The 19,244-nt window shown below is 41.3% G+C and overlaps 1 protein-coding gene across 3 annotated transcripts in view; it reads left to right on the top strand.

The window, feature by feature from the left end:
- Acss2 (acyl-CoA synthetase short chain family member 2) overlaps positions 1–19,244 on the top strand; it is a 44,509-nt gene that overhangs the window by 13,861 nt on the left and 11,404 nt on the right. For 2 of the 3 annotated variants that reach the window (XM_021181131.3, XM_029470289.2), the window contains exons 3-8: positions 16,784–16,875; positions 17,071–17,174; positions 17,395–17,467; positions 17,700–17,775; positions 17,952–18,066; positions 18,787–18,825. In XM_021181131.3, the coding sequence (XP_021036790.3) occupies positions 16,784–16,875; positions 17,071–17,174; positions 17,395–17,467; positions 17,700–17,775; positions 17,952–18,066; positions 18,787–18,825 (499 nt within the window). The remainder of the gene's footprint in view (positions 1–16,783; positions 16,876–17,070; positions 17,175–17,394; positions 17,468–17,699; positions 17,776–17,951; positions 18,067–18,786; positions 18,826–19,244) is intronic. The other variant, XM_021181137.3, reaches the window with a different exon arrangement.

Here is a 19,244-nt window from a genome sequence, read left to right as displayed (position 1 = left end):
ATAAAAAGACTATCCTTTCAGTCTTAACAGACAACAAAATGTAACCCAGATACTTACCTAAATTGGTTGCTATTTATTTTATACCAATAGTTGAGATATATTTATGGAAATCTATTCAGTCATACAGGCATCTTATTACTAACTTTAGCATCAGCTGTTCTTGATGACTGAATAATTGAAGTAGTCCCTCAAACAACCTAACATCTTAATGTCTATTAGAGAATCTTAACTATGACATCTAGATTTAGTGGACTTCAATCCATAAATACTCTACTAGACTTTAGCTGCAGGTTTTTAACTTTCTGATATTTATAAATATTTATAGGTAGGCTTCAGATAATACGATGATAAAAGAAATCTGGTCTTTGTTTTCATGGGGCTCACAAGATTATCAGCTGCAATCTTGTTTAGAAATGAGTTGTTAAGATCAATGTGAAATAAAGAAACAAATGTAAAACAGGAAATTATTCCAAGGGAGAGTGTGGGAATGTGGAGGTCGTATCTCCAGGAGCAAATGGCCATACCTATGCTCCCATGACTCTTGACAATGCCAAGGACTTTTTTTTTTACATGTGTGTGTGTGTGTGTGTGTGTGTGTGTGTGTGTGTGTGTGTGTAAGCCGAAGGACAGTGTATGGGAGGCAGTTCTTTTTTTCTACCATGCATGTTCCAAGAATCGAACTCAGGTTGGCAGGCTTGCCAGCAAGCCCCCTTACCCACTGAGCCAGCTCACCATTCATCAAGGACTATTAAAGTTGAAATATGAGATCTGCCTTGCTTGATTGAGGTTGTGGGTCTTTCAGGAAGTTGTCAGCAGTTGAAAAGATCATGGTTTGGTTGCTGCAGTGAAGCAAATAGTCTGGAATTCAAAACCCAGGCCCTGGGTACAGGTTTACATTTTAGCCCCTTATGTGACCTTGGCAAACTCTTCCTCTGGACTTCTTGTCATTTTAAAAAGAGAATAGGAATATTTGTTCTATCTACTGCTAGGGTAGTTGTGAGGATCAGGTTAAAGGTGACCTTTAAAACGGTTATGTAGTATAGTCATGTGAGGACCAGCTGCACCTGGATTGATTTACTCAACATGTGAGGCAGGTATGGCATTACTTTTCTTTGATCTCTGTATCAGCTAAGTTTTCCCTTTACCCCATGTAAGCAAGGATTCAATTACCATATAAGTTTCATACTCTAAATCTTCCAGGAATGAGCCCACTGATCTACTGTAGCAATGCAAGAGCATTTGCTAACCTGACTCCAAATTCTGCTTGTTTCCATCCTCTTCCTTTCTGAAGCTACAGATTTTCTTTGAATTTAGAGAACTGCTCCCCTACCACTGGGAAGGAGAAAAGAATCAACAAGTCTAAGATACACAGAGGTAATCTGCTCTACCACCAGCTTCTCACCTCTTCCAACCTTCTTTTCCTGTCTTATATTTTACAGAGATAAAAATAAAGGCTGAGTTTGTACAAATTCATCTATTGGATTAGAGATAAACAGTAAATGCAGGTCTAGTAACTCCATATTTAAAAATAGGGGATCCTGCATTTTTGTATGTTAACGTAAACACCTGAAAGTTGTGCTAGAAATCCAGGACCCCACCCCAGGCTATTTATTTATTTATTTTTATTTTATGTGTATGGGTGTTTTGCCTGTATGCATTTATGTGCACCACATGTGAGCAGTAACTGTGGAAGGCAGAAGAGGGGTCAGATACCCTGGAAGTAGACTTACAGATAGTTGTGAGCTGCCACATGGGTGATGGGAATAGAACCTGGGTCCTCAGGAAGAGCAGAAAATGCTCTTAACTGCTAAATCTTCTCTCCAGCTCTGCCAGCCTATAACCAGAATTTACAGAAAATAAAACCTCTGAATCTATTTCTAGAAGATTTTCAAATAGTTGTTACACTGGGGTAGAGTACTGAAAAACAGTTCTTTCAGCACTGGGGTTATAGATCAGCTGAGAGCACGTCACCTAGGATATGTGAGGCATACCTCCATAAAGTCAGGAGAGAAACTGATGGCTTTTTAAATCATAGGAGAAGGATGGTTGTGAAAGAAGGCGGAAAAGAGAATTCTAATTTTAGAGATTTTCTAATAGATCAGCGTTAGGAAAGATTACATACAGAAATTGAGGAACTAGAATTTTAATCTCTTAACATTTTCTGGCTATGCGTTGGTGGTGCAGCAGTCCTAGCATTTAGGAGGCAGAAGCAGACAAATCTCTTTAACCACACAGTTCTCAGGGCTTTAACACATAGATAGAGTCTTCCTTAACCTTTCCCTGCTGACTTTGGAAATCTCTCCCTTTGGAAAAGGCCATGTTATTTAGAAGGAAAATGTCTTGAATAGGTAGGCATTTGAATACCCAGCTGCTGTGTCCAATGTGACGACTACTAAGCACAAGTTAATTATATTTAAAGTAAGACTAAATAAATGAAATTTTCTATTTTTAAGTGTATACTAGTCATACATGGCTAATGGCTACTAGGTTGGATAGCACCACTTTAGAATGATGTAGTGTGCTAGGGAACCCCAAGGCCATCACTTCCTATTCCTGTGCCTTAGGGTTCTCATATGTAAGAAGAATGGTGGATATCAAAAGCTCCATTCTTTAACTTTCTGAGTGGTTTATAATTCAATTTTGGAACTAGGCCTCCCTCCACCTTTTAGTCTTTCTGCTACAGTTAGAGCACAAGTATACCCAGGGGACACTAGGCTGCTAATTTGTCAAATGATGTTTCTACTTCCTACTCCCTTGGTAGGAGGGAAACATGACCTGAGGGTGTGCTTACATCAGAGATCCTTAAATCTGTGCAACACTTGATGGGTCATAGAACTCTTTTGTTATTTCTTCATGTTATACTTCTTTTTTTTATTAATTCTTTTTTTCTTTCTTTTTCATGTTATACTTTTGAAATATTTTTTTTTACTATTTTTTTTGTTGTTGTTTTGCTTTGTTTTCCAAGACAGAGTTTTTCTGTATGGTAGCTTTTGCTGTCCTAGAACTCACTCTGAAGACCAGGCTGGCTTTTAACTCACAGAGATCTGCCTGCCTCTGACTCCTGAGAACTGGGATTAAAGGCATGCACCACCATGCCTGGCGTGAAGTACTCTTCTGTCAGGCATGTAATGGTATGCATACAATCTCATAAACTCCAAGGTTGGGGGAGCTTGGGTTACATAATGAAGGAGACCTGGTCTCAAAAGACCAAGGCTTAGAGGAATTTTTTTGTTACTTTGTTTTTTTGTTTTTTGTTTGTTTGTTTGTTTGTTTGTTTGCTTGTTTTTACGAGACAGGGTTTCTCTGTGTAGCCCTGGCTGTCCTGAAACTCACTTTGTAGTCCAGGCTGGCCTCGAACTCAGAAATCCACCTGCCTCTGCCTCCCGAGTGCTGGGATTAAAGGCATGTGCTAAGGCTTAGAGTTGTAAATCAGTTCCAGAGCATTTGCCTAGTATGTACAAGGCCCTGAGTTTGATCACCAATACTGCTGAAAGGCCTTACAATTAATCTTCAAGGATATAAATTGTATGAGGAATTTGTAAAATGAAAAGTCCAACATCAGTGTGATGGCACACACCTATAATCCCAGCATTCCCTGAAGGGTTATCAGGAGTTTGAAGCCACATTAGCTGCATAGGCAAGACTCTGTCTTAAAACCAAAACCAAAAAATACCAAGGCCACATTCTCTGGAGAATGATCTAGTGTAAATAGTTGCTAGAGCTGTCCTGGGCAAACTGAACAATCCTATTCTTACTCCTCTAGTGCATGTTGGAGTGTTTCTCAGACTCTGTGTTACTAGCATTACTTGAGTATACTTTCAGCAATACTGGTTTTGTTTGGTTCTCATAACAGAACCTGCTTTTTAGTATCTCTGCAAATCTCAATTCTGTGTTACCTTCAGGGGTAGAGATTTCCTGAAGGAGCGTATCTTTGGATACCTCTGACGGTTAGAAAGGCTTTCTTTATATCGAGCTCTCCAAAAGAGATCTAACTATTCCACTTATAGTTACATAGTGCTGGCCTGCTTCGTTTCCATAAAAATCTTTCACATTTACTAATTCATTCAGAAAAATGTATTAAGTACTGACTATAAACAAGTTTCTGCGCAAGACGTTGGGGATTTAGCAGTGGACAAGATCACTTTGGCCTCTACCTTCAGGATCTAGCTTCTATCGTGCAGGGGAAACAGCCAATTTTCTTGTAGCTCTTTGTTATTAGTTTTGGTGTGTATGTTTCTATGGTGTGAACATATTTATATGTGTGCAGGTGTATATGGAGGCAAGAAGTCAACACTATGTGTCTTCCCCTGTTGCTATTTTAGTTTCTGAGACAGGGTCACTCACTGAGTCTGGAGCTCACCAATTCAGACAATTCAGTGAAACTAGCTAGCTAACAAGCCCCAGAAGTCTTCATTTTCACCAGCATTGGTATTTCAGGAACATGCTGCTGTACCCAAGTATCTTAGTGGGGGCTGGAGATCCAAACTCGGGAAGATAGTAAATGAGTATGGGGTGTTCTGTCTGTAAGAAGGCTAGTGTGACTGGAGCCTTAGAAAGGAGAGTGAGAGAATGGCCCAAGATGAAATAGAGGAAGAGACAGGGTATAGGAGTTTGGTTTTTCTTCCTTATGTAATGGAATTGATTGATGATTTTTAGGCAGAAGGCTATGAGGCCTGATTGATGTTTTTAATTAAGCATTCTGAATGATGTGTAGATAAAAAGGGGCAAGAGTGTAGTGGGAGATCAGTTTGGAGGCCATTGTGATCACCCAGGCAACAAATGAAAGTAACTATAGCTAGGTGAAGGCAAGGGGTCGGGGGAGGGAGAGAGAGAGGGAGAGAGGGAAGGAGAGAGAGGGAGGGAGAGAGGGAGCTGAGAAAGGCCATGGCACCCCTCAACAGCTTCCTTTTTTTTTTTTTTACCAAGATAAACATCTGGTTGGTGCTCCTCTCATACATAGCAGGTTTGACTTCTTATCAAGTGTTTGGTTTTTGCACAGCCTGGCTCACTAGGGTAGAACGCCCCCCCCAAATGGTTCTATGAATAAACCAAATTTCCCATTCATCTTTTTTTTTTTAAATCTCTTCTCCTTTATTTTATTTTTTATTTTTTATTTTTTTATTTTTATTTCTATTTGGCCCTGCTCCAGCCATATTTATTTCATATACTGTCTTCAGACAGATTAGAAAACGGCATTGAGTGCTCATTACAGATGGTTGTGAGCCACTATGTGGTTGCTGGGAATTGAACACAGGACTTCTGGAAGAGTAGTCGGTGCTCTTAACCACTGAGTCATCTCTCCAACCCTCCATTCATCTTTTATTGGAAGGCAAAGTATTGGAGATCTTAGAGCATGCTGGGCAAGTACCCAGGCCTACCACCCATCTTCTTCCCAGTTCTTTGGTCCTATTTTATGCTTTACTTGTAGTTGTAAGAAATTAAAATCATCAATCTGGTCCTTATCCTTCTAGTAGAAAGAGAGGATCTCTGTCTTCTCTGTTAATCACTTATGAGTCTTCTAGTGATTTGCCCACATTCTTGAGTTCCTGATTATTCTGGCCTTATTTGGAAGAGGCAGAGAAAGAACATGACTCTTGCCCTCTAGGTGTAATAGGAAAAGTTAGACCCATACAAGTGCAATAGAAGTTTGTATGTGCAGGATCACAGTCAGTGAGACACTAAGGAAGACAAGTGTTAGGCAGATGTCCCCAAACAGATGTGTGTTTATGCTTCATGCTTGCAGTGAATTCCTGATGTTAAATTGACTTTTCAGTTTGTTCCCTGATTACTTGCCTTTGTTATTAGATGAATAAAATAGAGAATGTCCATTTTCAGAGAAGACATTTTCATTTAGGCACTAAGCTTTAGAAAAACAATGATACCTGATAATGTTAATAGAATAATTTATTTCTAACACTTGGTAAAAATATTAACCTCTAAAATAAAACTTAACTATGTAATGCTTTATATATTAATCCTTAAAATAAATTATGGAAACTAAAAAAAGAAAAAAAAAGAAGTTTGTATGTGTTATGGTGTCACAAGGAAAAGGGGTGAAAAACACCTGAAGAGCGAAAGAAGTTTCTGTTTTGGTTGTAAGTGGAGGAAAAGGGTAATTAGAAATGATTTCTTAGAAGATATTCCTTGTAAAGGTAGGAGCGAGGTGGTCAGTGATAGCCTCACTGACCACCTGGTAATCATAGCACTTGGGAGACTGAGGCAAGACTGCTGTAAGTTTGAGGCCAGCCTAGGCTTCATAATGAGTTCTACTCCAGCTTGGGCTACAAAGTGAGATCCAGTCAAAATAAATAAAAGAAGCCAACATTTCATCAGTGATTCAAAGGTAAAGAGCAAGCCATGTGGTCATCTGGGGGAACAGTACTACAACACAATGACTCTGGGATTTATTGTTTTTGGCAAGCACTAAAGCAGCCCAATGTATGAAGCAGAGGGAACAGGAAAGGAAGAGAGAACAAGAATATGTGAGGGACGAGATAGAAAGGGACTAGATCATGTAAGAATGAGTAGAATTGGAAGGACTTGGACTGTGACTCAAAACTGTATGAGGACCAACCTGAGTGTTTTGAGCAAAGGAGTAACACCTCTGACTTAGCTAGTGGTGGTTTTGACAAGGACAATAAAAATAATTATGAAAACATTATGTATTATATACATATTTCTAAATATTTACTATTTATGGGTATGTAGGTGCAGATATGCAAGTGCCCAAGGAGATGGAGTTTTAGACCATTGTGAGCCACCTGATACGGGTGCTGGGAATGGAACTCACAAGAACAATGTGTATTCTTAACCACTGAGCCATTTCTCCAGTTCATGTATGTGTGTGTGTGTGTGTGTGTGTGTGTGTGTGCGCGCGCGCGTGTGTGATTATTGGTTTTTTGAGACAGGGTTTCCCTGTGCAAGCTCTGACTGTCCTAGAACTCTATAAACCAGGCTGATCTCAAACTCAGAGATCCACCTGCCTCTGACCCCAAGTGCTGGGATTAAAGGTGTGGGCCACCACCACTGACCCCTAAATATTTTTTTTAACTAACAGTGGATTAGTTGGAGGGTGTACACAAGGGCTAGTTTGGAAAGACTCTATGGAGAAGATTCCCCAGAGGAGGAACATGAGAAGATAAAGGGTGACTTTACTGCAGGTGGATTTCCCGATCAGTAATCAGTTAAATCTCTCATTAATGGTTCTGTTTGGTTTCCAGTATTTTAAACTTTTGAAAATTAGTTATCTGTATTTAAAATTTCAGATTCCAGACCTTTAAGGAATGGCAACATTGAACCATTGAACAAAAATTGACTTAACCGATTTAAGTACTAGTACTAGGTGTGTTAAGTGTAGGTACTGGATAGGTCCTTTTGCCAAAGCATGCGTTGTGCTTTCTAGTTGATTCCTCTATTGTTACCCCTAAACTAAGGCCAAATATAATTCTACACATATAGTTGCTGTCACATAGAAAACCTAAAAGAGGTTGTAACAATTTTCTGTGTCTGTCAAAAATTTCAGTTATGTGACCTACTTCACTCATTTACCTGGACATGATTAATTTTTTTCCCATTGAGCTGAGAGTCAAAACACAGGACCTTGTAAATGCTTGAAAAAATACTCTCCCACTGAGCTACAACTCAAACCCAGTCCCTGTTAATTTTTGATCTATCAATTCTCAGTGTGGAAACAAGAGGACTGGACTCAGTCCTTGTACCTGTTTTTTTGTTTTTGTTTTGTTTTTGCAAATCACCCTTTGATCCCAATCATAACTAATAGTTTCTTTAAACCTCAAAAGTAGACCAAATTAATTGTTCTGCTAAGAGTTCAAAGATGCCAGTGGGCTTTATGTCTTGAGAAAGCCAATTCTCATTCCCTTCCCCCTTCTAACCTGCCAGGGTCCCCAGCCTGGTGTCTGTGACCGAGAAAGAAGACACTGGAATGAGTAATGTACCTATATCAATAATTTATAGCTTGTGCCATAGCCAAAGAGAAGAACACACACTGGTGTGTGTGTGTGTGTGTGTGTGTGTGTGTGTGTGTGTGTGTGCATGAGTTCAAAAAAGCTGTGAACGTATGAGCTAGACACATCTGTTCCCATTCATCATCTGTCTATCAAACCTTATTCTCAGTGCTAGAGATATAGCAGTGAATAAGACAGGGAAGGTTTCTGCTATAATGAAGCTTATATTCCAATAAAGTACATGAATAATAACCCTGGCTGGTTAGAAGGGGGAGGGAATGAGAATTGGCCTTCTCAAGATACAAAGCCCACTAGCATCTTTGAACTATTAACAGAACAATTAATTTAGTCTACTTTTGAGGTTTAAAGAAACTATTAGTTATGAATGGGATCAAAGGGATTTCCATTTCAAGTAATGGAAAGTTGTATAAAAAAATTAAAGCAGAATGATTTGATGAAAAGTTTCTAGAAAAGGCAAGCTGTGTCTGTAGGGGGTATGTAAATATACTTTCAGACAGACCTGTGTTTGAATTCTGGTTACATATATTTATGCTTATTTGTGTATGTATGTGCAGCCCCATGGCTTTTGTGACTAGAATGTTTCTATATTAGTATAAATGGTTTTATGCAAATGCATAACAAGGGTGAGCTGGTACGTGAGTATATACACTGGGGATCTATGCAGGGCACACATGTCAGCACTCACGGAGATGTTTGAAGTTTCTGTGGCATTTATCAGTGGGCAGCTTTTCTGCTTCTGGCATTCAAGGCCATTCGCCAGCTTCCTCTGTCCTTGTTCCATCCCGTTTTAGTAAGCTTGCTATGCTTGGCTTCTCTCAGCCCTAGGAGGGGTAAAGCCAAGGAGAAGATAGCAACTGACTCATCGAGCCAGAAGCTGGACAGAAGCTAATAATTTCTGTGTAACTTCTCTCAGTAAGAAAAGGCCTGGCATCCTTGCCTGTCCATGTCCCTTACACTGTGAGGAAATAGTCCTGAGTTGAAATCAGAAGATCTGAGGATCTATTCTTGGCTCTGTCACTTATTATTGTGCGACCTTGGCTGGCTAGCTCTCTCCAGGTTTCAGTTTCCTCCTTCATATGTACTCTGGATAGTAAAGGGGGAGGGAGCACAGATGGCTTGTTGGGGATATTATATAGTATTGCATCTGAAAAAGGAAGAGGAACATTTTGAGTACAAGCAAAGTCATGGTGAAAAGTGTGGAAGAGGCTGGGCAGATGGCTCAGTGGGTAAAGGAACTTGCCACCAAGCCTGATGACCTGGGACCCACATGATGGTATGGAAGAATCAACTCCTCTAGGTTGTGCTCTGACCTCCACAGATATACCATAGTATGTATTCCTCCAAACAAACACAGAAATATAAAATGGAATTTAAAATGTGGAGGTAGGCATGAGCTTTGTATAAGGAAAGCCAGAAAGAATACACTTAGAATAAAATGTAAACTTACCACTCCTACAAGGCCCTGCATGATTGGCTGATGCATAGCTCTTGTTCTCATCTGTTACTGGCTGTATTCCAGCCACACTGAGTTCCATTCTGTTCTTTAAGTAGGCCTTAATACCTTTCTGTTTGATGCTTGCTGTGTGCTGAATATTCGTTCTAAGAATCAACATGGTTACCTATTATTGAGGTCTTAGCTAAAATAGTACTTCTCCAGGACTTCCCTAGACTCTTATCTAAAGTGGTTATCTCTTAATAGTGATCAATATATAAAATGCACATATCTTTTGGCCCTAAAATTATATTTCTAGTAATTTATCCTATGGATATATTTTCAAATGATACATGAATAAAGATGGCCATTGAAGTATTACTTGTTAAATTAATTATAACATACAAATAGTAAATAAAGAGCATAAAACCATTCTTGGTAGAGAATGGTACCAAGCCATATGTTTACATGTTTAAAAAGCAAGCTGATTGAGTTATACATGTAACATTTGTTCAGTTTATCTCATGTATATAATAACTAAAGGGTAAAGCTGTACCTCAGTGGTAGAACACTTGCCTAGCATGCCTGAAGCTCTGGTTTACATCCCTATCAACACACACACAAACAAACAAAAAACTATCCAACTGCATGTGTATGATGGCACATGCCTATAATAGGAGCCCTTGGGAATCTCTGACAAGAGGATTGTGATATTAAGGTAATCCTGGGCTACATAGGTTTATACAGTCTCAAAAAGAAGCAATAATTAAAATTCCATCATTTGTATAGAAAATTAGAATATGTAAGAATACATGGGTCGGTCTTCCACTAGCAACCTTAAGATGAAGATGTAGAATTCTCAGCTTCTCTTGCACCATGCCTTCCTGGATACTGCCATGCTCTTGCCTTGATGATAATGGACTGAACCTCTGAGCCTGCCTGGCAGCTGAGGTTCAGCCACCTTGTGGGATATGGTGCCAAATATTACTCATACCTGATGCCCACGGAAGTAGCATCCGTGGACTGGAAGGGGTGCTTCCTACAGGATCCTTTTAACAGGGCCACTGGGGAACGCTACCACAGAGAGATGTTAGCCTGTGGTGGGGGCAAGGAGCCCATGCTCCCGATTCCAGACATGCTGCAGAAGTGTCCTCCCATTGGTGACTTTGTGGATGCCCTTGTGTCGGACATGAATCTGGACTTTGAAACTTTCTTCCTGGATTCTAAATAGCAGCAGCATAGCTCATGTGGATAAGAACCTTGTCACCAGATCCTACAGCTATGAAAGCTCACTCCAGTTTCAGTGGTCACAGCGGAAACATTTCGACAAGCCTTAAATTGACAGAACTCGAGATAAATAGTAGGTTTTAATTACACTGTGCCTCACCTGCTTGGCAGAGTTTTAAGGACTTTTAGTGTATCTGTGAAACGCAGAAGTTTCTAATTATAGAGAACCACCATTCCCTGTGTGGGGGCAGTGTCCAAACTGCAGCCATTCTGTTGATCTCTTAATTGAATGCATTAAAAACTCTGTGGAATGCTTACAAAAAGAGAGAATACATGTACATAGACATCTTTGTCTAATAAGTGAGTCCCTTGAGTAGAGTACCTTTCCCTAAACCTTACTATACCATACTTGGCTAGACTATGAGGAGCTTATCTCTTTAAAGTCTAACATTTTAAGTTAATTTTTAAGTTTCTGCCTCCATTGGTATCCTAAGGATCTTATGAGTGATGCTAAAAGTATAGACGTCCTTTGAAGTCATTTTGGTTACTCCACAGGAGCTTTCCATACTAAGAGTGGCCTTATCTGCCCATTGTCTCTAGAAAGTTATACAAAGTATCAGTAACAGTGCTTGTCAGCAGGTGCGGTGATTGGGAGATAAGATTGGGAGGGACACTTATAGGTGCATACCTTTTTATGCAGTATCACCTCACCTATATTACTTATTAAAAATCATTAAGTAGCAGTAGAGAAAAGTGAGAAAATATTCTTATATCTAAATTTTCACATGTAATCATGGTACTTCCTTTGTATGTATTTGTTGTTGTTGAAACAAGGTCTCATTCTTTTAGCCCAGGCTGGTCTAGAACTCACTATGTAGCCTAGGATGACCTCATATCTTTAGTAATCCTCCTGCCTCAGCCTTCTGAGTTTCAGGATTATAGGAATATATCTCTGTACCCAGCTAAAATTGTGTATTTTTAAAAGATATTTTTTCTTGTCACTCAGTTTTCTATCACTATATTTTATTTATTTGTAATATTTATCATAACTTAAAATTACCCTGGTATAATTGTTGATTGTATATTATCTACAATGTCATTAGCATACAAGATCCACAAAGCCTGCACATGCGTTTGGCATGTGGTAGTTGTTGAATAAGCAAAGAAAGAATGACAAAAAAATAAACAGGGCCAAACCTAGGGAGTCAGAGATAGAAATTATGTTATAGAAAGTGGATGACATGTTCACTGCTGTTCTTACTGAGTTGAAAATTATGTACAAACCTTTAATCCCAGAACTAGAAAAGCAGAGGAGATGGATCTCTGTGAATTCAGTTCCAACCTGCCTGGTCCATATAGCAAGTTCTAGGGCAGGCAAACCTACATAGTGAGACTCTGTCTCAAAAAGAAAAGAAAGCAATTTTCTTCATTACTTTATTTAATTTGTGTGCTCATGGGTAAGATGTCATTCAGTTCAGACTGGCCTGAAGCAGCTAAGATGCTGAGCTTCTGAGCCCTACGCCTGTACCTCCTGAGAGTAGGATCATGAGCATGTGCTGCCTGCCCACTTTATGCAGTGCTGGAGACTGAACCCAGGGGCTTTTGCATGCTATGCAAGCCTACCACCAACTATGTTCCTAGCCCCCAGAGTGTTTTTTATTTCTAAAAAAGTTACTTCTAGAATTAAAAGGTAAGTACATTCACTTCAGAAAAGTTGTTTGGGGCTAGAGAGATGGCTCAGCAGGTAAGAGCACTGACTGCTCTTCCAGAGGTCCTGAGTTCAAATCCCAGCAACCACATGGTGGCTCACAACCATCTGTAATGGGATCCAATGTCCTCTTCTGGTGTCTCTGAAGACAGCTGCAGTGTACTCACATTAAAAACAAAGTTAATAATCATTTAAAAAAGAAGTTGTTTTGTTTTGATAGTAAAATTTATTTATCTGTTTGTTTGTTTATTTAGCTAAAGGGTTTTTAGCAAAATGGCATAGCATGTAAAAGTACCTGTTACTAACCTGGTAACCTGAGTTTGATCCCCAGAACCCAAACAGGGTAGGGAAAGATCTCTGATTAACACTTTTTGTTCTGTCATCAGCAAAATAAAGATTTATAAAAACCAATCAGCCGGGCAGTAGTGGTGCACACCTTTAATCCCAGCACTGGGAGGCAGAGGCAGGTGGATTTCTGAGTTTGAGGCCAGCCTGGTCTACAGAGTGAGTTCCAGGACAGCCAGGGCTACACAGAGAAACCCTGTCTCAAAAACAAACAAACAAACAAACAAAACAAAACCAACCATGTTCTGTGTAATCAAAGTAATAAGAACTATTTCAGCCTAGGATTATCCTATCCAAGGAAAAGAGAGATGAGAAAGCAGCCCGTGAGGCAGGTGGGAAGGCTCACAGCTGGAATCCCATTCTTTGGAGTCAAGGGGCAGACAGGAGAATTGGAAGTCTGAAACCATCTGGGCTGCATAGTGAGACCCTATACCAAGACAAAGGGAAAAGGGAAGGAAGGAGGGAGAAGAAAGCCAGTGAGGTGGCTAAGTGGCACCTCACTTAAGTGTTAGCAGTGCTACCCTGAGACCTGAATTCAATCCCAGGTCCTGTATAAAAGCCAGATGTGGTAGTGGACACCTTTAATGCCAGCAGTGCTGAGTGAGACGGGAGGCAGAGACAGGAGAGCTGTCTGGGAGCTCCTGGGCCAGCTAGCCTGGTACATAGCATAGTAGAAACAAAAGATCCTGCTTCAACATGGTGAAAGGTGAGAACCACTGCTGACCTGTGCATGGACAGTATGGAATGTGGGTATGCACACACAAGTAAATACATGAGTATTAAACAAAACCCAACAAACCCCCAATGAAAACCAGGACAAGTCTCTTTCTGCCATCTTGGCACATGTTGAGTCCTACTAGGAATAGGATCATTATTATTATTATTATTTCTTCTTCTCTTTCTCCTTCTCCTTCTTGTTGTCATTGTCGTGGTCATTGTTGTTGTTCTCCTTCTCCTTCTTCTCTTCTCCTTCTTCCTTCTTCTCCTTCTCTTCTTCTCCTCCTCCTCTTACTCCTCCTCCTCCTCCTCCTCCTCCTCCTCCTCCTCCTTCTTCTTCTTCTTCTTCTTCTTCTTCTTCTTCTTCTTCTTCTCCTCCTGCTTCTCCTCCTGCTTCTCCTCCTCCTTTTTCTTCTTCTCCTTCTCCTTCTTCTTTCTCTTCTCCTTCCCCCTCTTTCTCCTCCTCCTCCCCTCTTCCTTCTTCTCCCAAGACTGGGTTTCTCTGTGTAGCCCTGGCTGTTCTGAAACTCACTATGTAGACCGGACTGGCCTTAAACTCATAGAGGTCTACCTGTCTCAGCCTTTGCCTCACAAGTGCTAGGATTAAAAGCATGTGCCCATCTTATAGGAACAGAACTTCTAAGAAGCAAATATATCTGGAATACTATGGAGTAAGGCCATTTTTGCTAGCTATAACCAAGGTTTCTAGAACCAAAGAAAGCACTCAACTCTTCTTAAAATCAATAATAGTTATGCTTAGGATGAAACTGGATTTTATCTAGGCAAGAGTTGTACTTATCACCGAGCAGTGGTGGTGCATGCCTTTAATCCCAGCACTTGGGAGGCAGAGGCAGGCAGATTTCTGAGTTCGAGGCCAGCCTGGTCTACAATGTGAGTTCCAGGACAGACAGGGCTATACAGAGAAACCCTGTCTCGAAAAACAAAAAACAAACAAAAAAAGAGTTGTGCTTATATATATAAAGCAAAACAAACTGAATAAAACCAGAATAATTTGGCAAAAGGTAGTTGAGGGTCATGGAAACAATGGCGTTGTTTGTGTCAAATTCCAAAGCAACTTTCCTACAAAGGTCACTGGACACAGAGTATGTTGTACCCCTCACAGATGTCAATAAATAAAAGTGGGTTGTGCTTTTGTTTAAAAGGAGGGGAAATAATCAAACTGTATTTATAAGGACACATGTGTAGCACTTGATCACTTGAATTTAAGATCTAGTCTTCATCTTCAGAGTGTTGGGACAAGAAATGTGTTCCACTATGCCTGGTTTCATTGGGTGTCTTTTTAAAAATGACTCTTTATTCCCCACTCCCCCTACAACCCACATTTTCTGATGCTTGGATTGCCAAGAGCCTCTCCCATGCCAGGCGAGGGTTGTACCACTGAGCCTTGTCCTCAAGTCCAAAGGTAGTGATTTTCAATTTTTTTTTGTCCCAGCTGTAATAAAGAAGCAGATTCATAATGTCATGCTTCAGTGGGTAGCTCTACACCCATGCGCATGCAGATGACCCTAGTTAATCTCAGTGGGTCACAAAACAAAAGTGGAAAGGGAATTAATAGGAAAGAAAGGTGTCAATACTGGTAGGAGGGGTGAATGTGGTCAGAATGTATTTTGTACCTATTCAAATTGTCAAAGAACTGTGCGTGTGTGTGTGTGTGTGTGTGTGTGTGTGTGTGTGTGTGAAGCAGATTCTAGGGCTGATAAATGTCTCAGTGATTAAGAGCAGTGGCTGCTCTTCCAGAGAACAAGAGTTCCAATTCCCAGCAGTCACATGGCAGCTCATAGTCCTTTATAACTCCAGCAGGACCCAATGCCCTCTTCTGACCACTGAGAGCACCAGGCCATCACATAGTGTCCATAATACATGCAGGCAAAACAGTCATATACATAAACTTTTAAAAAATTATTTTAAAGCAAATTTTAAGATGGCAAGATGGCTCACTAGATAAAGGTGCTCGCTTCCAGGCATGATGACCTGAATCCCCTGTACCCCCATGGTGAAAGGAGTGGGTGAGTGTGTGCATGTGTGCTTGTGTGTGTGCATATAAGCACATGAGTGCATACACAAATAATTAGATTTTGTATTCAGATTCAGTAGGTCTGAGTTGAAGTCTAGGAATCTATATTCAAACAAATTCCTTAGGTAACAGGGCAAAAGTAATGTGAAGACCCTATTCTAAATATCAAGATAATATCTTTCCTCCACTCCTTTTTTTCCTATAGTAGCTCAGTCTGGCCTCAAGTTTGTGATCCTGCTTTAGCCTACTTAGTGCTGGATTACAGGCATGCACCACCATATCTAAATACCACAGCAGTTTCCTCATGTCTTTTTTGAGAAAGGTTTCATGTAGCTCAGACTGGCCTCCAACACTCTTAAGTAGCCAACAATGACTTTGAATGCTTGATCTTTCTGCCTTCACTTCTCAAGTATTGAGAATGAAGATAACTACCATCATACCTCTATCTATCTATCTACCTATCTATCTATCTATCTATCTATCTATCTATCTATCTATCTATCTAAGACAGGGAATCACACTATAATCCTGACTGGCCTGAAACTTACTATGGAACCCAGGCTGGTCTTGAACTTGAGACAGGTCACTTGAGAACTTCCTACCTTAGCCTCCTGGGATATTATTGGATATTACTCCTGATATTACAGGAGTGAGTCACTATACAAGATTTTAATTCAGTCTTGATACTTTGCAAAAGTCATAGCTTGCTGGACCTGGTGACACACATCTTTAGTCCAAGAGGCAGAGGCAGGCAGTGAAGAGTTCCAGGTACCAGACTCTGACTCAGTATTGACAACAACAAGGCCACCTGTTGCGTGCTTTCTCCTTAATGCAACCCTAGGATAAAAGAGAAGGGCTCGTCACTCCATTTCATTGACCAAAAAATACAACTCAGATATAAACAGTACACTTTCAATCTTATAAAATTAGCATATAAAGTATGTTGAGCGGCCACAGTGTCTGTCCAGTGAGTTCATGGTGTGGTAGGGGACTGGAGAAACTCTTCCAGAGGATCTGGGTTCGATTCCTAGCATTCACGTGGCAACTTATAATCACCTGTAACTCAAGCGTCAGAGATCCAGTGTCGTCCTCTAGCCTCTGGTGGCAATGGGCATGCAAGGTGGTACACATACATACATTCAGAGAAAACACTTATACATAAAAATTTAAAAATTAGTTAATTAAAAACTTTTAGAAAGATGTAGTAGAAGATCCATTGACAGGAGACTGTCAGGCATTGGTATGGACAGTTGGAATTTTGTGACTGCTCCTGTCTTATTTATAAGAGAACAAAGATGTATCCCTAATTACTGATTCTTTCTGGTGTATTTCAGGGAGGGCAATGAGCCAGGGGAGACCACCAAGATCACATACCGTGAACTCCTGGTCCAGGTGTGTCAGTTCAGCAATGTTCTCCGTAAACAGGGTGAGTATGGGTGTGGGAGAGGAACTAGAGGACCTAACCCTGAAGTTTCTGGGGAATTGGTGAGAAAGAGGACAAGAAATGGAAGGATCTGGTAACAGGGACAGAAAAAGTTAGCTGGGAGGGGCCATCTGAGTGGGAGAGAGCAAGGAATAGCAGGAAAGGCCCATGGTCTCTGTTGTGTCTTTTTTCCTCTAGGCATTCAGAAGGGTGACCGAGTGGCCATTTACATGCCTATGATCTTGGAACTTGTGGTGGCTATGCTGGCATGTGCTCGCCTTGGAGCTTTACACTCCATTGTGGTAGGAGCCTGGGCTGGTGAAAGGAACCAAGGGTGAGGGACAGGGTTGTGGAGAAGGAAGGTGACCTGGATGGAGAAGGATCATTAATATAGGTCCAAGTCAGTTCTTCAGTATCTTCTGGAATCCTGTTGTGGAGATGCTGAATTTTATGAGCACTTCCCTTCCTTGGTCACTCAACCCCAGTCCTCCCCTTCCCCTCAGCTTTTTTCCCCTTCCCTAGTTTGCAGGCTTCTCTGCAGAGTCTCTCTGTGAAAGGATCTTGGATTCCAGTTGCTGCCTGCTCATCACTACAGGTGACTAATTCTTTCACCCCTTCTCCAGTCTGCTTGTTGATTTGGGGCTACTTGGAATGGAGGGTAGGGACCGCTTGCCTGCCTTCTCATCCTACCTCAGCTGACTCTGTCAGCCCAAACCATCTGGGAGAACCAGAGTCAAGAGGCCTATTCAGGAAGGGCCCCGTGGCCACTGGGCCCACTGGGGAGCATGGTGTGTACTAAGGCCTGGAATGTTTATTGCTCCCCAAAGATGCCTTCTACAGGGGGGAAAAACTTGTGAACCTGAAGGAGCTGGCTGATGAGTCCTTGGAGAAGTGCCGAGAGAAGTAAGTTTGCTGACCTACTGGCAGCTAATCTGGCTAACAGGATCTTTCTCCACTGCCAGCCTTCCTTTGTCCTTGCTATCTACTCCTAGAGGGGCATGGGTGCATCTTGTTAACTTTTTTTAGCCAAGCAGGCCAATACTTCAGCCTTTCCTTTTCACCTTTTCTTTTCTTTTCAGGGGTTTCCCAGTAAGATGCTGCATTGTGGTCAAACATCTGGGGCGGGCAGAGCTGGGCATGAATGACTCCCCCAGCCAGTCCCCACCAGTTAAGAGGCCATGTCCAGATGTCCAGGTGAGTCTGACACTACTGTTACTCACCTATGGGCTTTAATTCCCTCCTTCCTATCCAAGAATTTCCTCCCCCACTCCTTTTTGCTTCTTCATCATAATGCTGAGATATAGAAACAATTCCAGGAAAGCTTCCTCTAATAGGGCTGGCTGAGAGCAGGGGGGTTTGACCTTTAGTATGGGTAGAGAAGCCCTTGGGCTTTAGGAATTTAGCCTGAAAAGCTGTGAAGGTTGACATGCACAGGGGACCCTTAGGGTTTAGACTTGGACTTGGGTTAGAAATGTGATGACTTGGGTGACTGTATGTACTCATCCTGATTGAACTATGACTTGAATGAGCTACATTTGTGGCTTTGGACCCGTTACTTCTGCTGAAAGCTATAGGAAAGTCCCGTTGACAGCTTACAGTTCTGAGTGGCATAGATATATCGATTCTGGGTCCAGGAGGATAGAGGATTACTTAGATCCTTTGATTTGAATTATCTGGGTAGTGTTGGGGCTAGAGAGGCTAGCTAGTATAGGACTAGTGAGACTGGGGAGCCCAATCAATATTAGAAATTTTGTACAGAATACAGGTTAGAAAAATAGAGGCCGAGGGGACTAGTGAAAGGGTAGGCTGGGGAGAAAGAAGGCAACTAGGGGCTTAGGGAACACTCACCCTTCCCTTTCACCTCTATCCTTGGACCCTGCTCATCAGCCTTTCCATTCCATGGGCTCTTAACAGGGTAAGCTGAGAGAGAAATCCAAGTGCATCCGACCCCAGGTATCCACTTCTTCACTGCTCTTGAACACTGCTTCTGTGTGCTTGCTCATCTGTATGCTCATCTGTTCTCTGTCTGTCTGCTCCACTGAGTTTACTGCTAGAGCTAAGCCTGGTTCTTTTGTTCCTGGGCCCCTTGATGTCCCTGTCATTCTGAAGGGTTATAGAATCAAATGTCTGGTTTTGCCTTTGTCGACTCACATATAGCAAGGGTATCAGAGTTAGCAGTAGACATCAGTTCACTCTTGCCACATAGATCCTTTGCAGCAGAGAACACTAGGGGACCTTTCAGAAAGCATATGCTATGCATTTAGCTGGGCAGAGGGTAAAGCCAGGAAAGACAGGAAGCGTTTAGAAGAGGTACAGGCTCTGATCTTGGGATTTTCCCATCAAGTGGAAAGTTAGACCTATATGGCAAAAGA

The sequence above is a fragment of the Mus caroli genome, unplaced genomic scaffold, assembly GCF_978045245.1.
Source record: "Mus caroli unplaced genomic scaffold, Mus_caroli_1 scaffold_2, whole genome shotgun sequence".
NCBI classification, from domain to species: domain Eukaryota; kingdom Metazoa; phylum Chordata; class Mammalia; order Rodentia; family Muridae; genus Mus; species Mus caroli.
Note: the sequence above shows the minus strand (reverse complement) of the source record. Positions and strands in the feature narration are given on the sequence as shown.